The sequence below is a fragment of the Trichoderma asperellum genome, chromosome 6 (genome assembly GCF_020647865.1).
Source record: "Trichoderma asperellum chromosome 6, complete sequence".
Classification (NCBI taxonomy): domain Eukaryota; kingdom Fungi; phylum Ascomycota; class Sordariomycetes; order Hypocreales; family Hypocreaceae; genus Trichoderma; species Trichoderma asperellum.
The window spans coordinates 365,141-385,973 of NC_089420.1; the positions used below are offsets into that span (position 1 = coordinate 365,141).

Below are 20,833 nucleotides of genomic sequence, written 5' to 3' on the forward strand. Positions count from 1 at the left end.
GAACTTTGCCTAGCCCAAACAGAATGTTGTCACTTCAAGTTGTAATTTGTAATACGTGCCAGACACCGTTCGTGTTACTCGCTTTCAAATAAATGACACCTATTAGCCGATTATGGCTATACTGCGCCCTTATAGTTCATCTGACAGCTATCCGCTGCAACGTCATTGTGCAACTGTTAAATATATTACTTGGGCCCTCAATCACCGTGTATGACTCTGGTTATGGCTCTCCTTAACGCCACCCTTTACCAGTACAACAGTCTGCATCCGCTGTTCGGCCTCGGTGACAGTCTTGGACCATCTCCACGCAGGAATCTTGCGTTCGTACAACTCGTCGATCTCGGCTGCGGATCGGCTATATCAAGCAAAATTTAAGATGAGCTCGTTTCTTTCTCTCCGATGGGGGTTATATGTTCGACTTACCCTGAGGTCTCTGGGACGTAGAGCCACATGATGATGCAAATGGGCACGGAAAAGGCGCCGTAGATGAATCCGGCTTTGAGGCTCAGATGGAGAAGCATGGGTGGAGTAGCGTAGCTTGTAGACTGTCAGCTAATAGGTATCTTCAGCGTGATCTAAGCGGTTGCATGAAACGCACCAGGTAGCGATGCCCGTGATTGAGTTGAAGAAGAATGTAATGGGTCCAGTCTTGACTGTGCCAAATCTTAGTAAAAACGACACAACAGCTGAGAGTAACTGGGAATGAACTTGCCTCGAAGAAGGGCAGAGGGGAGTTCGGCCGAGAAGACATAGTACGACATGACAATGACTTGGTAACAAAATGTCCACAAGCAGCAAATCACCAACTGTAGAAACAAGTTAGCCAACCAAATGCTTTGCTGCAACTTATTGGTGAAAATGAATAGTGACGCACGAGAGCGGTGCCGGCGGCGGCGTTACCGGTTGTGGCTCCAGTCCAGAACAGAGCGCCGACGATGAAGAGGACCACGCAGACAAGAGTCTCACAAGAGTTGACGATGGTGCGGCGACCGAGATTATCGGTGGTCAGGGACCATAGCAAAACAGCAAGGAGGTTGCAACAGCTAAAAAGGAAAATGATCAGTAAAGATTGGGTCGTTGGCATGTTGGACTCACCTCAGAATGACAGTGCCGAGGAATGGGTCGTTTAGGCCGGCAAGAGAGAAGAAGTCTAGCTTCCTTATGAGCAGCCAGATTCAAGCAAAAAGCAGGGGAGGATATGAAATGCAAACGTACAGGTTGAGTATGTGTTGATGATGGCGAGACCGGCAAACTGCTGAGATACACTGAGGATCACGACAATGAAGGCGCGTTTCTAGCGATTACCTGTTAGTCCCTGAACCATTTCTTTTTTCGAACCGCATAGAATAGAAACCGCTCACTCACCAGGTTGAGACCCTTGAAAACATGGCGATAGCTCGGCGCCTCTTGCAACACTTCCCTTTCGTGCGCAATTGTCCTGACGATAATGCCGTACTCCTCTTCAAAGTCGAACCCTTCAACACCTCCATACAGCTGCTTCAACGACTTGATTGCTTTCTCCTTGTTGTCGTGGCGGGCATAGAACCAGGGTGACTCGGGGATGAAAACCCAGCAGACAATCATCAGCGCGACGGGAGCCCAGATGATGCGCATGGCTAGCAGGTAGTTGTCCGGGTGTTTCTTGTTAAGCTGCTGCATCATCACAGAGACGATGATACCGCCGATGTTGCTCCTATTTTGGGCGGTGAGTTTGGGGTCAGGATTGGCGACAACTGGAGAATCATGAGAAAGGTAACGCACCACACTGCTTGGAAGGTGACCAGGCCACCTCGAATCTTGTTTGGACAAATCTCCATGACATAAACCTGACAGGTGATTCTGCTCTGGTTAGCGAGCAACGCGGAGAATATCGACGTTTGAAATGCTTACTGGAGGACGCCTATGCCTGCACCGTTGCAAAGCTTGGCGATGGCCTATATGATTTGAAGTCAGCACGCGTGTAATTGTGCATATCATCACATCGTCACATTATGGTCCAGTACAATTCAACGTACCCATACAGCCGGCGTCTTAGCCGTATTCAGCAGCACGCAGCCCTAACGATAAATGTCAGCTCGGCCCGTCCTCTTGCCCACGATCTCACTCACAACGACGAGCCATAGCCATGCAATGTAGAAGGACACCTTGCGGCCGAACTTGTCTGCGACCCTGGCGTAAGTTAGCCGCAGAGTAAGGGCCGTGAAGGATATTGCACAAGATGACATACCAAGCAATGTGGGTAAGTGTGATGATTTGGCCGACGTTCTACTTATGCCCATCAGCACCCGTCTTTCAGTCTCGAGATGTTGAAGCTGGTATACATACCAGAAGAGCACTCCAAGTCGACACTATGTCCTATCATCAGCGTTGGCCACAATGATGGGATACACATACAAAGCACAGCCACTTACACCAAGTCGGGTCCAGTGCCCTCACTCCATCTTGGCCCTTGTCCGATCCAAACTGCTTGATGAAGCCAGCGTTGGCAACGACACTGCCTCCAGCGCCGAGCTGTGTTGCAATCGCATGAGACATGTTCCACAACTGTCAAGACATCTTTTGCTCACTTCGAAGCCCTCGCAGACGTAACCGATGTACACAGAGAGCGAGACGAGGACAACTCGTCTGAAAACCCACAGCGTGCGAGGGATAGACAGCTCGTCGAATCTCGACTTGACGAGGCCGTATCCGTCATCCTTTACCACGTCGTCGGCTGCACCATTGTCGTCGAGTATCACCTCTGGTTTCTCGGACTGGTTCATTATCGAGCTGGTGATGATGATGCTACAATGTTTCCTCGGTGATGTTGTTGGGGCTCGGAAGTTTCAGATTAGAAGACTGATGTATCGACATGTTCCTTGTCGACCAGTCAGTTAATAAGAAGCAAAACGGCCATTTATAGGGCCAAGTTGATAGAAAGGCGCACGTACTTTAGTTCATTTTGATGTGAACATGGTTGGCGCTTATACAAGTCTATTTGACTATTCGGCCATACTCAACGCTAGCTTGTGCTCTCTATGCACTTTACCCAGGTAAGCCCTGAAATATCGTGTGTCATGTCATATAGACGGATGCTTTAACCACTTCCATAACTGAGCGGACAGTGTGGAGCGAGTGTTTTCTTGACTCCATCTCGGGGAGATATCCAATTGCTTGGGGCGGTAGATGCTACTGTATAGCAGACCCTCCCCGCCTCATGCCAGAGCTAGTCTCATTGCAGGTTTTCGAGTTCCGCGAAGGATCCTGGCTAGGCAGGTTCGTGACTTAGCGCGTGGACCTGGACAGATGAAGATGCCGGGGCCCCGCAAGCAGCGAGACGAAAGCTGGGGTTCGGTGACAGATGCCACGAAGGGGGCTTGAGAGTTGAGAGGTGAGGGTGAATGCGGTGTGGATGAGCTGGTGACGGTTCCACCCCTGGGCAAGAAGAATTGTGCAAATCAAATCGATGCGAGTTGATGCCGAGAAAACGGAGAGCAGCCTGCTTTTCAGTCCGTAAATCCATCTTCAGGTTGTTACGGTTCCTCTGAAGCTGGTCGCACTGTGTGCCGTCTTAGCCAGTATGTGTTCTTCCGCCAATGGCTTTAATAAGAGTTTAGTTTTCAGTGTGCATGAATTGATTATCCAAATGGATATCATGAGAGAGCTACGTAGCTGGAAAGGCGGACAACACGCGGTTTGTGAAAGATTGACTTATTGAATATTCAGCGTCGTAGTCTCAGCAAGGTGTGAATTATCGCAATTAGGATTCAGGCTCAGAGCCTTGCCCTCCTCAGCACTCCACTCTACCAAGCTGTGGAACTTGTAATGCTCGTGGGGTTAATCAATTATCATGAGAGCCAGAATTGATTGGGGAATGGGGACATATTCTACAGAGTGTTTCGATCTGCGCAATCATTCTAGTTTGTTTGGGACACTTGTGTCAACACTCTAGTCATTGTCTTCAACGATTTATAACATGATGTTATGGGACACCGGCCCAATTTTCTCATCGAATTTACATATAAAGTTTTCCATGTATTAAATGTATGAGACGGCGATTATAGCACTCTTACATGCGGAAACTTCGCCCTGATTGGCGGTGACGTCGGGCTAAGACAAGGTGCATCAGCTATTTCTGTCGCGATTTGAACCTGCCTCTGTCGCAGACCAAACCTCCTAATGATCTTCTCGACAATCTCAGTTTAAATAGTATCTGAGCTGTGTAGCCGGATCACCCTTCCACACTCAAGCTCGGGCAACAGACATAAGCCCATCATCCATCAAACGTCAGTAGGAAGTCTCCAATCACCCTATTAACGAAGCTAAATTGCAATGCATATCGTCTATACTCGTATATTCATGACGATAGTCGTAACATGACTTTCGACTGACACTAGTGTGTGTTATCAGATTGGCAGCCAGAAGAGTCGAGTGACAAGCTGTAGCCAAGCAGACACGTGTTTGAGTATTTTACTAATTATGTTATAAATATAAATTCCAATTTCAAATATTTCACTTACATTCCATTTAGTAAATAGTTGCTATGTGTGCGGGAATCGTAGTTTTGGTTCACGAAAGGGGTCATAGACAGGGAGAAATAGTTTGATCTTGTTAGCTACTGGCGCTTCCCGTATTTGATATAGCGAAGCTCATTGCGCCTTAAGCGACACAGCATTTGGAATGGCAGCGTGGGTAGTGGTGCCATGTTTCAGCAACAAACCGACTCGTCGGGTTCACTCTGTCTCACCGCTGCCCTTGTGGCTAGCCATAGCCATAAACCCACGCCTCTGACATTCAATATTATATTATATATGCTGCCTAGTGCTCTATTGATGGTGTGAGCGATGGTCAACCAACCGCCCAACGAGTATTTGCCTGCAAGCACGCAATTTTACAGATTCAAGGGTTAACTTTGAGCAATAGAGTAGCCAGATGGGCTTGGAATTGCCACCAGATGCCTACGCGCTGCTCTTGTTCTTCGCCTAGCAAATTATTGTCTCTCATTTTAGATTACCTCGGCGTATCCTAGCACGATTAGCAAAGTTAAAAGGCAATCACCAAAACATTGCATTATTGATCTTGTAATCCCCGAAGTTATCGTACGTAAAACTGCGAGTGCTAATCCATGTCTCGGCAAGAAATATGAGTCCGAGACCTGGCCGCAAATTTAGAGCTCGAACTGAACGAAAGAAGAGTTGACAGTTCCAAAACTTCAATTATAAATCGGGCTTCGTCTCTTTCTCTTTTGTTCGCTGCAATTCCAACCCGGATATTCCTTAACAGAGTCTAAGAGTGCTCTTTTTATATTTCCAAATTAGAGATTTTCTCTTGCAGAAACAATGGTCGCTATTACAAGCATCTTATTGCTAGCCGCAACGGTTGCAACGACTGCAACGGCTTCTGTCCTCCGTCGCGATGCTACTCCAGTGGTCAATTCCATAAACACCCAGCTCGTCCCGCAAATCACCATTCTTCAAAACGACATAGACGGGTTTCCAGCTAGTGGCTTTAATGGCTCAGTCCAACTCGACTCTGACGAAGACACTCTAATGACTATTCTGGACACCGCTACCACACTCACTCAAGAGGCAGGCACGTTTTCAATTGTTGACGTGCTGAATGTCATCGGCGCCATGGAACCTGCTACGACGGGAATTATCAACTACAATCTTGCTCTGGCCACAAAAGTGGCCGATTTTGAGAGTATTGGCAGAGCACCGTTCGTTCTCGCTAATCTCCAAATCCTAAACATAAGATGGACTGAATTTACCAATGAGCTGATAGCCGCAGCGCCTCTTGGTGCGGCAACGGCGTTGTTGGCTATGCAGACCGCGATATCGACTTCCTATGCTTCTAGCATTGCTGTCTATAGTGTCGCTGTTTAGATGTCACAACCCGACTCATGTTCGCAGGATAACTGAGGCCCGATGAGCCAATAAGACAAGGATCGTGAACTGGTTTCTCTATTCAGACCATTCAACTGGGTATATGAATTTGCGTTCTTACGCTCATTTAGATAACTTGGATAACCATTTGTTAACATAGCAATCAGATTGGATTCAGATAACTGTCTACTAGCTACGTGATCATTGCATCGCTGTAACCTATCCAGGTTCATATATATATATGTAGAACGTGCTTGTAGTGTAGTGTTGTACTCATATTCTAACTTCCAGCGGCGCAGCGTCGACAAATGGGTTTTCATTCGCCGAATTTCACTCGGCGAGCCCTGCTAGCGCTGCCTCTGGTTCGAATTAGAAGCGATTTAATCCACAGACTTGGAAATACGATAGAAGCATGTTCCGTAGAGGATCCATGGAATTAAAGTATTGGTTGCTGAAAATGGTAGGCACAAAGTAGCAGTACTATCACTCAAATGGTGGAGTTTTAGGTAGAAAGTTGCGACTATATGGTGGCGACGGGTCATCCTAGCTTCACGTTTGAGTGATTGAATATTCCTAAAAGAGTGGGCTTTAATTCCTTCCCCTAGTCGTCATGGCTGGCAGTGTATTTACAGCGAATTGCCACGGCAAGTGCTTTTCAATTCTAGAAACTCTAGAAATACCATCCTTGCACGGATCAGAATAACCGAGTGTCTGGAGCACTGTGCTGCTCCAAGACCCGCGTTGTTAACTCAGGGAGTCCACACGTTTCGACTTTCCGTTTTGATGCAGCGTTTTGGTAGAGCTGCAAATATGAAGCATGATTCCAAAAGCAAAACGGAATGGGGGCATAAAATTATGAACCATTGGCTCCATCACGACGCCAGAACTGGATTAGCGACACGCCACAGGAGCTCAGCGTAAAAGCGGCGCTATTCAGTTGACAAATTCACATTCCTGGCTCGGTGACAGATGTTACGAGGGAGGCTTGTGAGGGTGAAATGCGGTGTGAATAAGCTTGAGATGGTTCCAGCATGGCGTTTGGGCCGCGGCAATTCGGGGTGATTCAATGCGACCTTGTCTCGGGCTGAAAGGGCCCGAGGACGGATGGCGCCAACCGTAAACAAGCAGCCGGAGCAACAGAAGGTGACTGACAAGGTGAATTCCTTCAAGTATCCGACCTTTTGAGAGCAAAGGAAAAAAAGGTCATGCAGCTAAGAAATAATGCAAATAAATACATGTTGATGACAATAATAGCCAACTATGGATGGTCCACAACCGTTGATAAAGTCTCTGTATTTCTACTTTATAACTCAAGCCGAAACACAGAACGCTCAAGCTCTGCTTCTGGAGGCCACTGGCTAGGCTTATAACCGCAAGAAAACTCATAAGTTCCAGATCCAATCTCAGTTCCCACCTCCTCATCTTGCTCCTGCCCTAAAGTCTTCCAATCAGACGGCAAGATGACAACAGCTTTCGAGTTGGGAGGAACGGCAACTGAAAGATTAAATGCCCCATCCGCCTCATTGATTTTCCACGAGGAGATGATTCGCCCATATGGACTTTCGTATTCTACCTTGGCACTCGTAATCGTGCCTCCGGGCACAGGCCGTATCTTAATCTTTCGCCATCCAGGCTCAAGGGGGCTTATTCCGCCCACATTCTTATGCATCCAATTCACAACCGACCCCAGCGCGTAGTGATTGAAGCTCGTCATGGAGCCCGGGTTAATGCTTCCATCCGGCATCATACTATCCCATCTTTCCCATATGGTAGTCGCGCCCATTGTAATCGGGTAGAGCCAAGATGGACAGTCTTGTTCCAAGAGCATGCGGTAGGCTAGTTGGTAATTGCCAGTGTCGGAGAGCGCATGCGTAATCAGAGGCGTTCCCACGAAGCCAGTCGCTATCCGGTATTGTGCTGCGTGAACCAAATGACTAAGGCGCTTTGCAGCTTTGATGATTTGGTCTTTTCGGTTAAACAAACCAAATGCAATGGCAAGTGAATAAGCAGTTTGTGTGTCGCTGACAAGAAGCCCCGCCGGCGTGGTATATTCGTCTTGAAACGCCTTTCTCACCTTTGCGGCCTCCTCGGCGTAGCGAGATGCGTCCTCTTCCTCCCCAAGAAGCGAACTGACTTTGGATATGGTCTCCAATACTCGAACTAGGTAGGCGTCGGCGACAAAAAGACTATCGGTGAGGCCCTTTCCTGGCTCATCCGGTGGAGCAGAAGGGTCCAGCCAGTCGCCAAACTGCCAGACATTTTGATCCCAGAGACTGTTTGGTCCTCGAGGGATACCCTTGACAACCCAAGCCTTCATGCTATCGTATTGCCTTCGTAGCACCTCTACGTCGCCAGAGCTATTGTATGAATCCCACGGCGTCAATACGGTAACATCGTGCCAGACAGACTGTGGGCCAGGCGGCCAGGCAGGAATGTCAAACACATCTGGGACCACCAGCCCTGGAACTCCATGTCTCCTTTCTTCCAACTGCTCGGCTGCGACACCACAGAGCCAGCTGCCAATGAACCCGCTGGTATCGAAGAGGAAGTTTGCTGACGGGCTGAATACCTGGATATCTCCAGTCCAGCCAAGCCGCTCGTCGCGTTGGGGACAGTCAGTGGGCACAGAGAGAAAATTGCCCTTCATGCTCCATAGCGCATTTTGATGCAGCTTGTCGATGAGAGGTTCAGAGCACGAGAACCATCCAGTGCGGTTCATATCACTATGCATCACGAGTGCGGTAATTTCATCGCGGTTGGGCAGTCCCTCATTGGCAGGCCAGCCATCAACTTGAACGTAACGAAAGCCGTGGAAAGTGAATTTCGGCGACCATGTTGAAGGCTGATGCTCGGATAAGACCACGCCATCAACCGGGCTGGCGCCTCTCAGGGGTCGAGTCCCAAGCTCACCGTGCTCGAGGACCTCAGCATGCTTGAACGATAATTTGTGCCCGCTAGGAGCTGAAACTGGAAGGCGGACTTGGAGCTTTCCAACGAGATTCTGGCCAAAGTCGACGAGGGCTTGGCCAGATTTTGACTTGAAGATGTTGCCAGGAGCGATTTCTTCCATGACGCGCACAGGTGGTGAGTCAGAAGCCAGAAGACTTGCAGACGGGAATGCTAGTTCCTCGGTTGATGTCCATGAAGCATCATCAAAAGTTGGGTCCCGATTCCAGTCCTTCTGCTCTTCACGGGAATCGTAATCCTCTCCATCGTAGATTTCGCTGCGGGTGACTGCACTGTAGTGAGACCTCCAGGTATTGTCCGATGCCAGCGTATAGACTTGGCCGGTCTCGTAGACGACTTCGAGCTGCGCGAGGAATGCCAGCCTGCTCCCATAGAAGCAGCGCTTGTTGTCCATCCCCAGACGCCCGGCGAACCAGCCCTCAGCAACTTCGACACCGATTACATGGAAATTCATTGGCTCCAGGGCCGCCGCAACGTCGAATATCTGATAGGCATGCCTGTGGCCGTAACTCGTCCACCCGGGCGCCATTTCCTCGGTGCCAATGCGGTGGCCATTGATGTATGCTGTATAGACGCCATGAGCCGTGATGTATAGGCGAGCCTTTGAAATCTTTGCCGAGTTCTCAGGCAGGGAGAATGACTTTCGAAACAGCACTGGCCGTATTGGCTTGTTGTTGTCCGACAAGAGCGTTGACGCTGTGAGTTTTGCGACCCAGTCCTGTTTATCTAGTAGTGCAGCCTCGACAGTGGCGGCATCAGACCATTCTGTGCTTTCTGTTGTTTCCTTTCCGGCTGCGTCGAACTTTTTCCCATGTGCCTTAACCTTGATCCAGGCAACTTCGCGTGATTGGAGTTCATGGCTAGGCCACGACACCAGCACAGAGTCGGAGCTCTGTACGTGGTAGCTGTTGACCGTCTCAACGCTGTTATGACTTTGGCGACCGACCTGGATCTCGTACGACTCTTGCATCCAGCCTTTGGAGTCGGCGCTGCTAGGGGAGAAGCGCCAGGAAATCCGGGGCCTGGCATGGCCAACGCCAAAGCCAGAGGGGTGGTGTTCAAAAGAGACAGACGTGATGCGAACCGGGGACATTGTGAGAGTGTGCGCCACAGTGCCTATGGACCCAGATACAGGGCATGGGTCATAGGCTATAGACTGCCTTTATTCAGCGTCTGCTACATATCGAGCTTTGACTCAATATTCCAATGTTGCGTGTCGGTTGCTGCATAATGGAACTCCGCAACTGCTCGCCATGAGATGAGATCGAGCTTCGGCGCAGCTCTGGCCGAGCCTGTGACTCTGGCATACTCTGGGGGTTTTAGTGGGATTTTAGTCGCTTCGGCTCCTCCCGATACAGCCTGTACATATCCCAGTCTGGACCAATGGACCACGCCCGTAGGTAACACTAACTCCACCATCTCCGTAAGGCAGCAAGTTTCTTGTATGAACTAATAGCTATGAAAGAACATCGAGTCGCTTCGAGTGCCGTAGTGGAGACTCATCCATTTGTCTTGTACTTTCGAGATGGATTCTGACTGCTACCTGGACGTCTGCAGTTGAAGCTTTGATTCCCATCTTTGGTTGTAATAAGAATCCAACGGTGGTGGTTATATGTGTGTAGGCTTCTGTAGCCACTACTTTACCATTTTTTTTTCCGCAAAACTAGAAAACATATAGTAATTGTTGATTGCTAGGGCTCTTGCGATTATTTCAGTATATCTCGGAGTTTGCATTGTCCTGGTTCTAGGAAATTCATGGTTAGGCGAGACTTGAATAAGCGGCTAGTCAATCCAGAGCTCGCTCTTGGTTCCTCATTCAAGTTCCTCGCCGGACGAGGTTTCAATGGCACCGTTGCTAGTTGTCATCTGAAGAGGTGGATTGATGCATGTCAAATCCTCCAGTGGTTGGCCCTGATCGGACTCGTCTTCAAGAACCAACGCAGAAGCCCCTGACTCTTCGAGAAAAGGCGACTTTTCTGCCACCTTGTACAGCATACTCGGCCGCAAACATTCTTCAGCCTTTGCCGCCAAAATCTTCAAATGTCGTGGACTCCCCCCTGCAGCCGTCCCAACGAGGTGTATGATTTCGCAGAGATAATCCGCCGGACTGACCTCCATCGTCGAACGTGGCAACAAGGTTGATGCTGCTTTCAATGACAAGACATCCGCAAGAGAGCAGCCAACATCAAATATCTTTTCCAAGATTCCAACTCCATTGGCCTCCAACGCCTTTTCAGGCAAATGTCTGGTCGTGAGGATCATGTTTCGAGCAACACTCACCGGGAATCGGAGAGACATACTCTCGTCTGGGCTTGTGCTACAGAGTAGTGTTTTGGAGACACAAAGCTGCCACACCATAAGTTTGAGCCATTCTCGAGATAAGAGCAAATCAGCCTGTTGAGTGGTGGTTCGTTCAGAAACCTGTGGAAGAGCCTGCTCTAGGGCCTGCTGAATCTGGACCAGGTAGTCCTTCGGCGCGGAGAATGGTGGATCATTTGATACATTCCACATGGTGATGAAGGCCGTGTCGAAATTTTGAAACAGCGAAATCAGATCCAAGAGGCCAGGAAGAATGTGTGCTTCCTCAGGGCTAGATTCCGCCGAGGGCAGGGCGATAGCGCTTTGGAGAGTCAACGGCCGATGACGCTGCAAAGCGTAGGCTCGTTCGGTGATGAAGAGGACCCAGAACATGCGTCGCGCGTATAGGGCGACTGTTGGATCCTGGATTTCAGAGTGAGATGCTTCTTCATGTAGCCGCAGTGATTGGACAGTGGTGATTGCTTCGCGAATATAATGCCAGGCGGATGTATCTTTGCCGAGACAAAAGAAGGCGGAGAAGAGGAAGAAGGATGTTTGGATAGTGGTCAGGGATGGATGTTCTATGTAGTCGCAATAGCTGCGCGCGCGGATGGTCTCTGCAATTAGGAACTCTGCTTGAGGCACCTTAAACGCCGAGATGGAAGTGGAACAAGATGCATATTCAGTTTGTAAGTCGGTCAGCGGGCTTGCTCTTCTCTCTGGGCTGTCGGTAATGATGATATCGGGCGAGAGTACCATGACCGCACAGCACGCAGTTATGAGCCCGTACATTTCCGGCATGCATCTCAGATTTGGAATCGCCTCTTGGACCTGCCTACGATCCAACATTGGCGTAATGGGGTATTTGTGTGTGAAGAATGCATCCAGGCAGGACATCATGAAGTCCACAGTAACGCGAGGTGATGGCACGAAGCCCCCATCACCAGCAACCGGCGAGCCACCATTGCGTACGAAACTCGACTCGGCACCAGATATGCTCGAATCACCATAATCAAGAGAGAGAGGCAACTGCTGCTGTTTCGTCGTAGCGAGAACTGCCAATGGAATCGTCATAGAAAACTGTGCCGGCTTCCTACTCTCTGCCAGCCTCGCCTTTCGCCTGCCCTTGGGCCCTGTCTTCTTGGGCACTGCATGGTAGGTGCAGTTGCAGCTAATTTCTATGCAATTTGCGCATGGATGGGTGCCATCGCAGCGAATCTTGCGGATGCGGCAGCCATCACAAGCCTGTCGCACCTTGCAGGCCCGTTTGGACGATGCAGAACGACTCGCTGCCGATGAAGTCATGCGACGAGAGGGGCATTATCTCCTGTGGCCGGACGATGCACGGACTGGAGCGTGGAGTGCAGCCAGATGAGTGGCGGCCGTTGGAGAGGAGCGTTGTGTGAGGCACATGTGTGAGGCACATGTGTGAATGTGATGGAATACACGAAAGAGATCTGGAGTCTAGGCGAAGTCGGGGGCCATAACGGATACAATGGCGCTAGCGACTCTGGGTTTGGCTTACACGTTGGAGGTGGCGATCATGTTGCCGGGCTAATGAATTGTGCTCCAATCACTTCGAGTCTGCCTCATTACCGAGACGCGAAAAAAAAAAACAGGGAATCTATGTAAACCTTCTTTAGCACATTCTAGGCTACAATTAGTATCATGTTTGCATCCTGCAACACTCTCAGATCCAGCATGCTCCCAGGCAAAGCTATCCACAAGTCCAGCAGCCATGTTCATCATACAAGCTGCACGGCATGATACGTTAAGAATGGCATCTTGCTCCAATAACTAAGACAGACAAACTGAATCGCGCTCCCGCTTTCCCAGTGGCAGCTAAAGCATTAAACTCTATAAAATCAGGACATTACAGCTATCCTGCAGCTTCTTAACTTAACTAAATACAGAGGGTGAAAGTATATTGCTAGGCCGCCACAAGCTGTTCCTGCTAGAGTTGAGTTTGGCGGAGCCAGAAGAGTAGACTTCATAACCAGCTCGTGAATGAATGGGAAGCAGAAACGGATATTTCACGGCTTCGAGCGTAGCGGGTGCCATAATCAACAATTACTCACAACAGATAGCAAGCCAAAGATTTCAATAAATTATTACAAGATTAAATACACGCGTATATGCTATAAACAAACAGCCGCGTTCGACCTGATAATGCGCCAAGCATCAGTTTTCCTTTTTGACGGCAACCCCATCTCTGATCAGATAGTCAGAAAACTTCCTCGGAGGCACCTTATTCGCATACAACGCATCAATATCATGATACGTCCGATTCTTTGTCTCAGGCTGCACAAGGAACAAAATACCGAGAATGACGGCTTCGGCAGCCACAAACAGAAACATGACTTTGCCGCCCCAATTCAACTGGTCTGGATTGATGAAGAAAGGAAATACAGACGACAGCATAAGTGCCGTAAGCTGTTGGCAGACAAGACTGAAGGCAATAGTCTTGGGTCGTGTGGCCTGGGCGGCAGTCTCTTGCGCAACTGCCCAGCCGAAACAGCCAACCGTTGCAGTGTACAGCATGGACCAGGTGATCATGAAGACGAGTAAGGCGGTGTTGGCTTTCTGGTTGGCGGTGCCTGCGAGAGAAGTTCCAGCAATGATGATGGACCAGCAGGCAAGGAGGATACCGCCTCCGATGAGGGATTTACGACGGGGGAGTACGTCGGAGACTGAGACGGCGACGCAGTTGGATAGGAATTGGAGGGTGGATGAGATGGCTGTGAGGCCAAAGGCGTTGGTTTGGCCGATGAGCTCAAAGTAGTATGTCTGGTAAGTGTCTATGAACCGTTAGCATCATTCAAATCGTTTTAAAGCGTGACATGGGGATCTCACTAGCAAAGTAACCTCCAGAGAAGTTCTGAGACTGCAAGCCCAGAACGGCAACCAGCGTTCGCCATCGATGCTCCTTGGAAAATATGGCCTTCCAGCTAGTATGGCTGGCAACGTCAGCCTCACCAGCAAGTACTTCTAGCTCAGACTTGATGAACCGCAGACGCTCTTCCACATCAGCATCTTTGCCGAAAAGCCTGACGATTGCTTTCCGCGCATCATCGTCACGACCCTTCTTGACATACCATACTGGCGACTCGGGCAGAAATGGGAGTCCAAAGGCAAATAGAGTCGGTACGAGAAACGTCATGATGAATGCAAGCCTATAGCTCCATTGTCCCTGAATCTTGGAAGCCCCGTAGCCAGTAATAGACGAAAGGAAGAAGCCGAGGACAATGATGACGTTGGTCAGGGAACTGGCTGAGCTTCGAAGGGCTGCCGGTGCGTTTTCCGTGACATACAGCGGCGGCGTAGCTGTTGAAAATCCAACAGAGAAGCCCAATAGGAGCTTGGAGACGAAAAGTATAGGCAGGCTTGGGGCAAAGACGAGCGCAAAAGATGACGAGAGGGACAAGACAACGGCGAGCCAGAGTATGGGGATACGGCCGGCGTAATCGGCAAATTGGCCAGTCAAAAAAGCACCAAAGACTTGACCGATTGTGCTGGCTGCGTTCCAAAGAGATTGCCACATAGCGGGGATGACATATTGCTCGCCATCGGAGTAGTAGTTGCCGTATTGTTTTCGAAACTCGGGAAACGCAACGGCCACGCCTGATAGACCTGCGTCATAACCCCATCCGAAGACGAGAGACATGACGAACAGGGCCCAGAGGACAAAGTGCTTGTCCTTTTTGAGGTTTGCCCATAGCTGTTGGTATTGTTCCTTGGGGGTGAGTTGCTGGGGCAGGGAGACGGGCTGCTTGCCATTGGTGTCTTCAGCATGGAGAACCGTTGCCGAGGACTTTTCGAGATCCATCTCTGATGGTGGAGTTGGAAGGGGATCAGTGCTGTGTTGAGGTTCTTTTGTGTCCATATTGGACAACAGACGGACGTCAACCGTTGTGAGTGAAAAGAACAATGAGGGGAAGAGAGATGGTTGAGTGAGGCTGATGCTTAAGAATGGAAGAAGCTGTCGATGGCTGGAACAAGGAATTTCAGCTTCAGGTTTCCAATGGCCTTTATATAAATATTCTTCAACGCTCGTCTCGGCACATGCCTTTTGACATGTATGCGAGACGCTGAGCTGCGTTGTTCCGATTAAGCATAGTTGGCTCGCGTTAGGTTCATTTCCCCAACTTCGTTTCCTCCACGCAACTACCAAGAAGGCGGGGGAGAGCGTTTGCTACGATCTGGGGAGAAAACTCTCCCGCTATGGGTGAATTCTGGCTGGGCAAGCCTGAATAGTGGATTGGAAACTAAAGGCGAGGAAAACGTGGGGCCATTTGCCGATGCTGCAATCTTGCCACTTCCGTAGCGTCTTGATGGATGGCTGAATTTCGATTGGGTGGAATCGTGGGCGGGAGTCGGTCCGCAGCCTCCAAGTTCTCGCTTGTCCTATTCAGACATGGAGCCAAGTTGGGGAAACATCTATTAGTGCAGGTTTCCCATCACTAGCTTCCCGTGTGTCGGCAGTTGTTCTCTCACCTGTTCAATGGCTTTCATTTCTTGTTAGTCTAATTCTGTATTTGCATATGTCTGTATCGTCAACACCAGCATCTCCCTTTGACCTTTCCGCTGTCATCATCCTCTTTCCAAAAGCCGCAGTCTATACTACGTCAAAACACCAGAAGCATTACACAATGGCATACTCTCGATACCGACCGACGTCACACTTCATCGCTCCGCATTCATGGTCCAACGACCCCTGCGGCGCAGTATACGTCCCCGAGTCGCAAGAATATCTCATTTGCTACCAATGGAATCCCGGCACCACTGATGGCGGCAATTGTGCTTGGGGCATGGCCAAGAGCAAAGATCTCGTTGTGTGGGAAGACTGTATGCCGGCGATCTGGAACGGCAGCTCCTATGATCGTCTCGGTGTCTTCTCAGGATCGATTGTTTCCAGATTAGTCGATGGAAAGAGAGTATTATATCTGTTTTATACAAGTGTCTCTGCAGTGCCAATTCACTGGTCAAAATCTTACATCAAAGGCTGTGAGACACAGTCAGTCGCGATATCGACAGATCTGGGAAAGACGTGGGCTCGGCATGGCAGCAACCCGCTGTTGAAGTCACCCCCAAACGGCACGGTAGTAACGGGCTGGCGTGACCCCTTCGTTTCTCCGTCAGCCTCACTATCGACTCTTCTGGGCCATGGCCAACATACTGATTACATGATGCTTGGATCTGGAGAGAGGGAACACGGGCCGCAGCTTCATTTGTACAAATGCGATGACCTAGCATCGGATTCGTGGGACTACGTGTCCGCAGTTGTCGATGCAAAACTGCATACCCCTATTTCACAACAACACGGCAACTTGGCTTGGGGCATCAACTTTGAATGCGCCAGCTTCTTCACAATTGGCGACATGGACTACATCATTGCTGGCGTTGAAGAAACGGAGGAGAGCACACGCCATAACGGCCACTACCTGCTCTGGATGTCGGGCAAGTTTGTTCTCAATGAACAAGGCTTGCCTACATTCGACATCAAGAGCCACGGCCTTCTCGACCACGGTATCCTTTATGCGGCTCATACATTCCGAGACGACCAGAACCGGTTGATACAGCTAGGCTGGGCAGATGAGACGGCAAAGAAGCACGTTGTTCAAGCTCAAGGATGGGCAGGCTGCTTGGGCCATCCCCGAGAACTTGTCCAGGTTGAGCGACCAATTGATCTCTGCGCAGAATCATGGCCAGAATGGCAGCTCAACCACGCAGATGGGACGATGAACTCTCTCGGCGTCAGACCAGCACCGCAAGTTGAGACTCTGAGAACTAGCTCCTCTCTGACAGCTTCATCCTCATCCTCTCTAAAGGACTTTACGTGTATTCGCGCACAAAATTACGAGATACAAGCAACATTTTCCCACCTTTGTGGAACAGAAAATATGGTTTTCAACGTTCTCCAATCTCCTGACGCAACAGAAGTCACAAAGCTTGTCTTTGATCTAAAGCAGCAGAAAATTATCGTCGACCGCTCCAAGTCGTCACTAAAACATCTCGGTACAAGCACACCCGATTGTGGTGATTTGAGACTACTCCCAGGCGAAGACCTCAGTATTAGAATATTCGTCGATGTGTCAGTAGTTGAGATTTACGCGAATGACAGATTTGCGCTGACGTCTCGCGTCTATCCATCAATGGAGACATCTACGTGCGCATCCTATGACTTTGGGGGTGTAGATGAGAAGAATGTCAAGTTTGAGTACTGGCAGGGTCTGAGAAATGCTTGGCCTGCACGGGGACCTGGATGTGGCATTCTGCCTGATTTGCATCCCTTGAGTCAGAATGCTGCGCTGACGACCTTAAAGAAAGAGAATTTGGTAACGGTTAGTGAAGTACATGTAGAAATGGCGGCTGCTTCATAGATTCTAGCTAGAGCGGATATACAACTATATTTTGAGCCATATCGTCAAGCACAGCTTGCAACTGCTTTCTCCCAAGACTGTTGTAGACGCCCAAGGTCCGAAACTCTACACGTGAATAGTTGGAAGCTGTGGCTTACACCAACGCCGAAGTGAATCGAGAGTTGCAGTTGGAGAAACCCCCACACCGGCTTCTCATCCGCCTCTCCATCGTGCTAACAGCTCATCTGGTCCCAATAACGCCAACGCCTCAAGACGCCAAATTTCAAGCCAATGAAATTTCACCCGTTCGATGGTCGGCGCCCCTCCTTGATAGAATTCGACCGAGCCAATCCAAATCCTCCCACTTACTCGATTGAGAAATGCGGGGGATGGAGTATGGCGGGCCAGAATCACAGTACTTAAGAGGAGTTGCGCACGAGTATTCTAGACGCTCCTCACAGAAAGTGTTTGTAAAACTTGGAATCTAGCGACAAGTAGCTTGGAAAGAACACGCAATAAAATCTTTTACAACGTCTAACCAGACACTGGTCTTGTTCAGAGTCGCAATTATGGTAGTCATCCAGAGAGTGACAGAGCCTGAGAGGGCCTGGTGGAAAGAAGCGTCAGTATATCAAATATATCCGGCAAGCTTCTTAGACAGCAATGGGGATGGTCTAGGTGACCTTCCTGGCATTATTTCGAAGCTGGACTACATTAAGTCCGTGGGAGTGGACACAATTTGGCTGTCGCCGATTTTCAAGAGCCCTCAGCATGATATGGGATACGATATATCTGACTACAGAAACATTCACGAGCCATATGGGACTGTTGAGGATGCTGAGAATCTAATTCAAGGCTGTCACAAAAGAGGACTCAAAGTCTTGTTGGACCTGGTCGTCAATCACACCAGCGATGAACACGACTGGTTCAAAGAGTCCCGTTCATCCAAGGAATCACCAAAGCGCGACTGGTATTTTTGGAAAGACCCCAAGTACGACTCAAATGGCATTCGACAGCCACCCAACAATTGGGCCTCAGTGTTTGGAGGGAGCGCGTGGAACTGGGATGAACACACTGGCCAGTACTACCTGTCATTGTTTCTGGCATCTCAGCCGGATTTGAACTGGGCAAATAAAGACATGCGCGAATCAACATACGATGATATGAGGTTTTGGTTAGACAGAGGAGCAGATGGCTTCCGAATCGATTCAATGAACCTGATGTCGAAACACCCAGACCTTCCTGATGCACCAATCACAGACCCAAAGGCCGAGTATCAGTCGGGAGCGATATATTTTGCTAGTGGTCCCCGCATGCATGAATATATTCAAGAGATGCGAGCCAAGGTCTTTGATAAGTATGAATGCATGACGGTTGGTGAGCTCGGATTCACAAAAGACGAGAAGAGCGTGTCCGAGTACGTGGCCAAGGACAGGCATGAGCTTAACATGCTATTCACCGGAGACATTGTTGACATGGATTTTGGAGATAATCACAAGTACGGACCTGGAGAGTTCCATCTCTCAAAATTACGACACATCACAAGCATGTGGCAATCGGCCATGCCCAAGTTCAACGGCTGGAACTCGATATACATGGACAATCACGATTCTGGCCGGTCGCTGTCAAGATATGCCTCTGACCTTCCCGAGTACCGCAAAGATGCCGCCAAGATGCTGGCGACGTACTTGTGCAGTCTGAGTGGTACCGTTTTTCTCCTCCAAGGACAGGAAATTGGCACTGCGAATATCCCCAAATCCTGGGGAGTTGAGGACTACATTGATGTCGAAGGGAGAAACTACTACAACAGCGTCCTGAAACAACGCGTTGACGGAGCCAACATGGGCGATGTCTTGTCGCAGATGAGACTCAAAGCTAGAGACAACGGACGCCTGCCGATGCAGTGGAACAGCAACCCCCATGGTGGCTTCACCAAGGCAGCCAAGCCGTGGATGCGAGTCAATGATGACTTTGACGCCTGGAATGTGGAATCTCAGGAGGGGGACGAAGACAGCGTACTGACATATTGGAGGAAGATGCTCAAGCTGAGAAAGGGCGAGAGAGACGTTTTCATCTATGGCACTTATGAAATGTTAAGTGAAGTCAAGAGTGGCGAGGACATCTTTGCATATACCATGACAAAGTTTGATGGTAGCAAACAGGCACTGGTTCTGCTTAACTTTTCTGATGCAGTGAAGAGATTTCCAACCTCTAAAGACTACAAGGGATGGAAAAAGTTGATTGGGGATACTGCTGAGGACTTAATGACGGAGGGGTTGGAGCTGAAGCCGTACGAAGGCGTCATCTATTGTAATTGGTAGCTGAAATATGCTGCAACTATTGACGACGAGATCTAGTCTACTCGAATATTATTTCTGCATTTGTAGTTCCTACTGTTTCTTGAAATGTTGCTTCTTATTAGATAGCTCGAACTACCGATTATTTTATTCTTTATTTGTTCTCTCTCTACTACATGCCATTCTTGTAGATAAGATACTCTTCAACAGTGTGTCTTGTATAAGAGGTATACTGCAAATATCGCAGCAACTACAACTGCTTGAGCTAGAACTATAGTTTGTGGTATATACAAGCTTTCTTGAGTCGGTATGGCACAAATACAACTTGAGAAGAGCGATGCTTTCAAATCTGACCTCGCGGTAGCCTGAACGGGTCGCGATAATTCGTACCTTTTCTGGGAAAGGGATGTCGAGAATGCAAACAGCAGGAACAAGGACGAGTCTCGACGGTCATTTTATATCCTCTTCTGTCTTCAGCGATGGCTAAAGGCCGTTCTGAACGTGATTATTGCTGCAATTACAACAACTTACAACAACTCTTGACGACGAGTGGCCAGATTAGCATGAACGTAGCAGTGGCGTGCAAGTGAGGCCGGATGTCTAATACATTTAAGATTTCATCTTAGATGAGGTTACACCATCACTCAACCCAGCTACGGAATCTGCCCTGTGCAGCATTATACAGGAAGAGTTTAGTGACAAGTGAAACATGGTTATTGCAATCACGCATGGGCTAGGTGGAGTTGCGGGAAATAGGCAAGCGGCACATGCAGTAGTATTGGGCAATCTGAATCACACTTGAAAGACACGGTTGATTCAAAGTTATACAAAGACGTGCATGTGCACCTATTCGAATCTTAGAGACAGTGCTTGTACTCCCCCGAGCCATTTTGATAGCGACGTTACGTTCAAAACCTTGGTAGCCGTTGACAGCGATGTGAATCTTGAGTTATACTAGCATGGCTACAAGGATTCGCTAGTCAGCTAAAAGTCGACTCATAGTTCTTGTGGAAGATTGATTGTGCTTAATTTGTTGATATACCTTCGC

At 49.1% G+C, this 20,833-nt stretch overlaps 7 protein-coding genes across 7 annotated transcripts; 3 read left to right on the forward strand and 4 right to left on the reverse strand.

The window, feature by feature from the left end:
* Positions 1-60: 60 nt before the first annotated feature.
* Positions 61-2,762, reverse strand: TrAFT101_009582 (uncharacterized protein; the record flags this gene model as incomplete). The annotated part of the gene is made up of 16 exons (XM_066128704.1): positions 61-355; positions 424-537; positions 599-653; positions 713-806; positions 875-1,043; positions 1,096-1,150; positions 1,216-1,294; positions 1,366-1,693; positions 1,762-1,839; positions 1,891-1,934; positions 2,016-2,057; positions 2,109-2,169; positions 2,228-2,265; positions 2,326-2,348; positions 2,412-2,511; positions 2,568-2,762. 16 exons carry the CDS (start codon positions 2,760-2,762, stop codon positions 202-204), a joined length of 1,629 nt encoding a protein of 542 aa, XP_065984824.1. The 3' UTR covers positions 61-201.
* Positions 2,763-5,183: 2,421 nt separating this feature from the next.
* Positions 5,184-6,105, forward strand: TrAFT101_009583 (uncharacterized protein). Its single transcript, XM_024908100.2, has one exon. The coding sequence runs from the start codon at positions 5,319-5,321 to the stop codon at positions 5,862-5,864; it is 546 nt and encodes a 181-aa protein (XP_024761479.2). The 5' UTR covers positions 5,184-5,318; the 3' UTR covers positions 5,865-6,105.
* Positions 6,106-7,167: 1,062 nt separating this feature from the next.
* TrAFT101_009584 (uncharacterized protein) lies at positions 7,168-9,924 on the reverse strand (the record flags this gene model as incomplete). The annotated part of the gene is made up of 1 exon (XM_024903878.2): positions 7,168-9,924. The coding sequence occupies one exon, from the start codon at positions 9,922-9,924 to the stop codon at positions 7,168-7,170; it is 2,757 nt and encodes a 918-aa protein (XP_024761478.2).
* A 719-nt stretch (positions 9,925-10,643) lies between these two features.
* TrAFT101_009585 (uncharacterized protein) lies at positions 10,644-12,434 on the reverse strand (the record flags this gene model as incomplete). The annotated part of the gene is made up of 1 exon (XM_066128705.1): positions 10,644-12,434. One exon carries the CDS (start codon positions 12,432-12,434, stop codon positions 10,644-10,646), a length of 1,791 nt encoding a protein of 596 aa, XP_065984825.1.
* A 780-nt stretch (positions 12,435-13,214) lies between these two features.
* On the reverse strand, positions 13,215-15,183 carry TrAFT101_009586 (uncharacterized protein). Its single transcript, XM_024900032.2, has 2 exons — positions 13,983-15,183; positions 13,215-13,927 (listed from the first exon to the last, which is right to left on the reverse strand). Exons 1-2 carry the CDS (start codon positions 15,010-15,012, stop codon positions 13,311-13,313), a joined length of 1,647 nt encoding a protein of 548 aa, XP_024761476.2. The 5' UTR covers positions 15,013-15,183; the 3' UTR covers positions 13,215-13,310.
* A 434-nt stretch (positions 15,184-15,617) lies between these two features.
* On the forward strand, positions 15,618-17,548 carry TrAFT101_009587 (uncharacterized protein). The gene has a single exon (XM_024908099.2). It carries the CDS (start codon positions 15,671-15,673, stop codon positions 17,507-17,509), a length of 1,839 nt encoding a protein of 612 aa, XP_024761475.2. The 5' UTR covers positions 15,618-15,670; the 3' UTR covers positions 17,510-17,548.
* Positions 17,549-17,967: 419 nt separating this feature from the next.
* On the forward strand, positions 17,968-19,927 carry TrAFT101_009588 (uncharacterized protein). Its single transcript, XM_024910972.2, has one exon. The coding sequence runs from the start codon at positions 18,058-18,060 to the stop codon at positions 19,807-19,809; it is 1,752 nt and encodes a 583-aa protein (XP_024761474.2). The 5' UTR covers positions 17,968-18,057; the 3' UTR covers positions 19,810-19,927.
* The last annotated feature ends 906 nt before the right edge of the window (positions 19,928-20,833 follow it).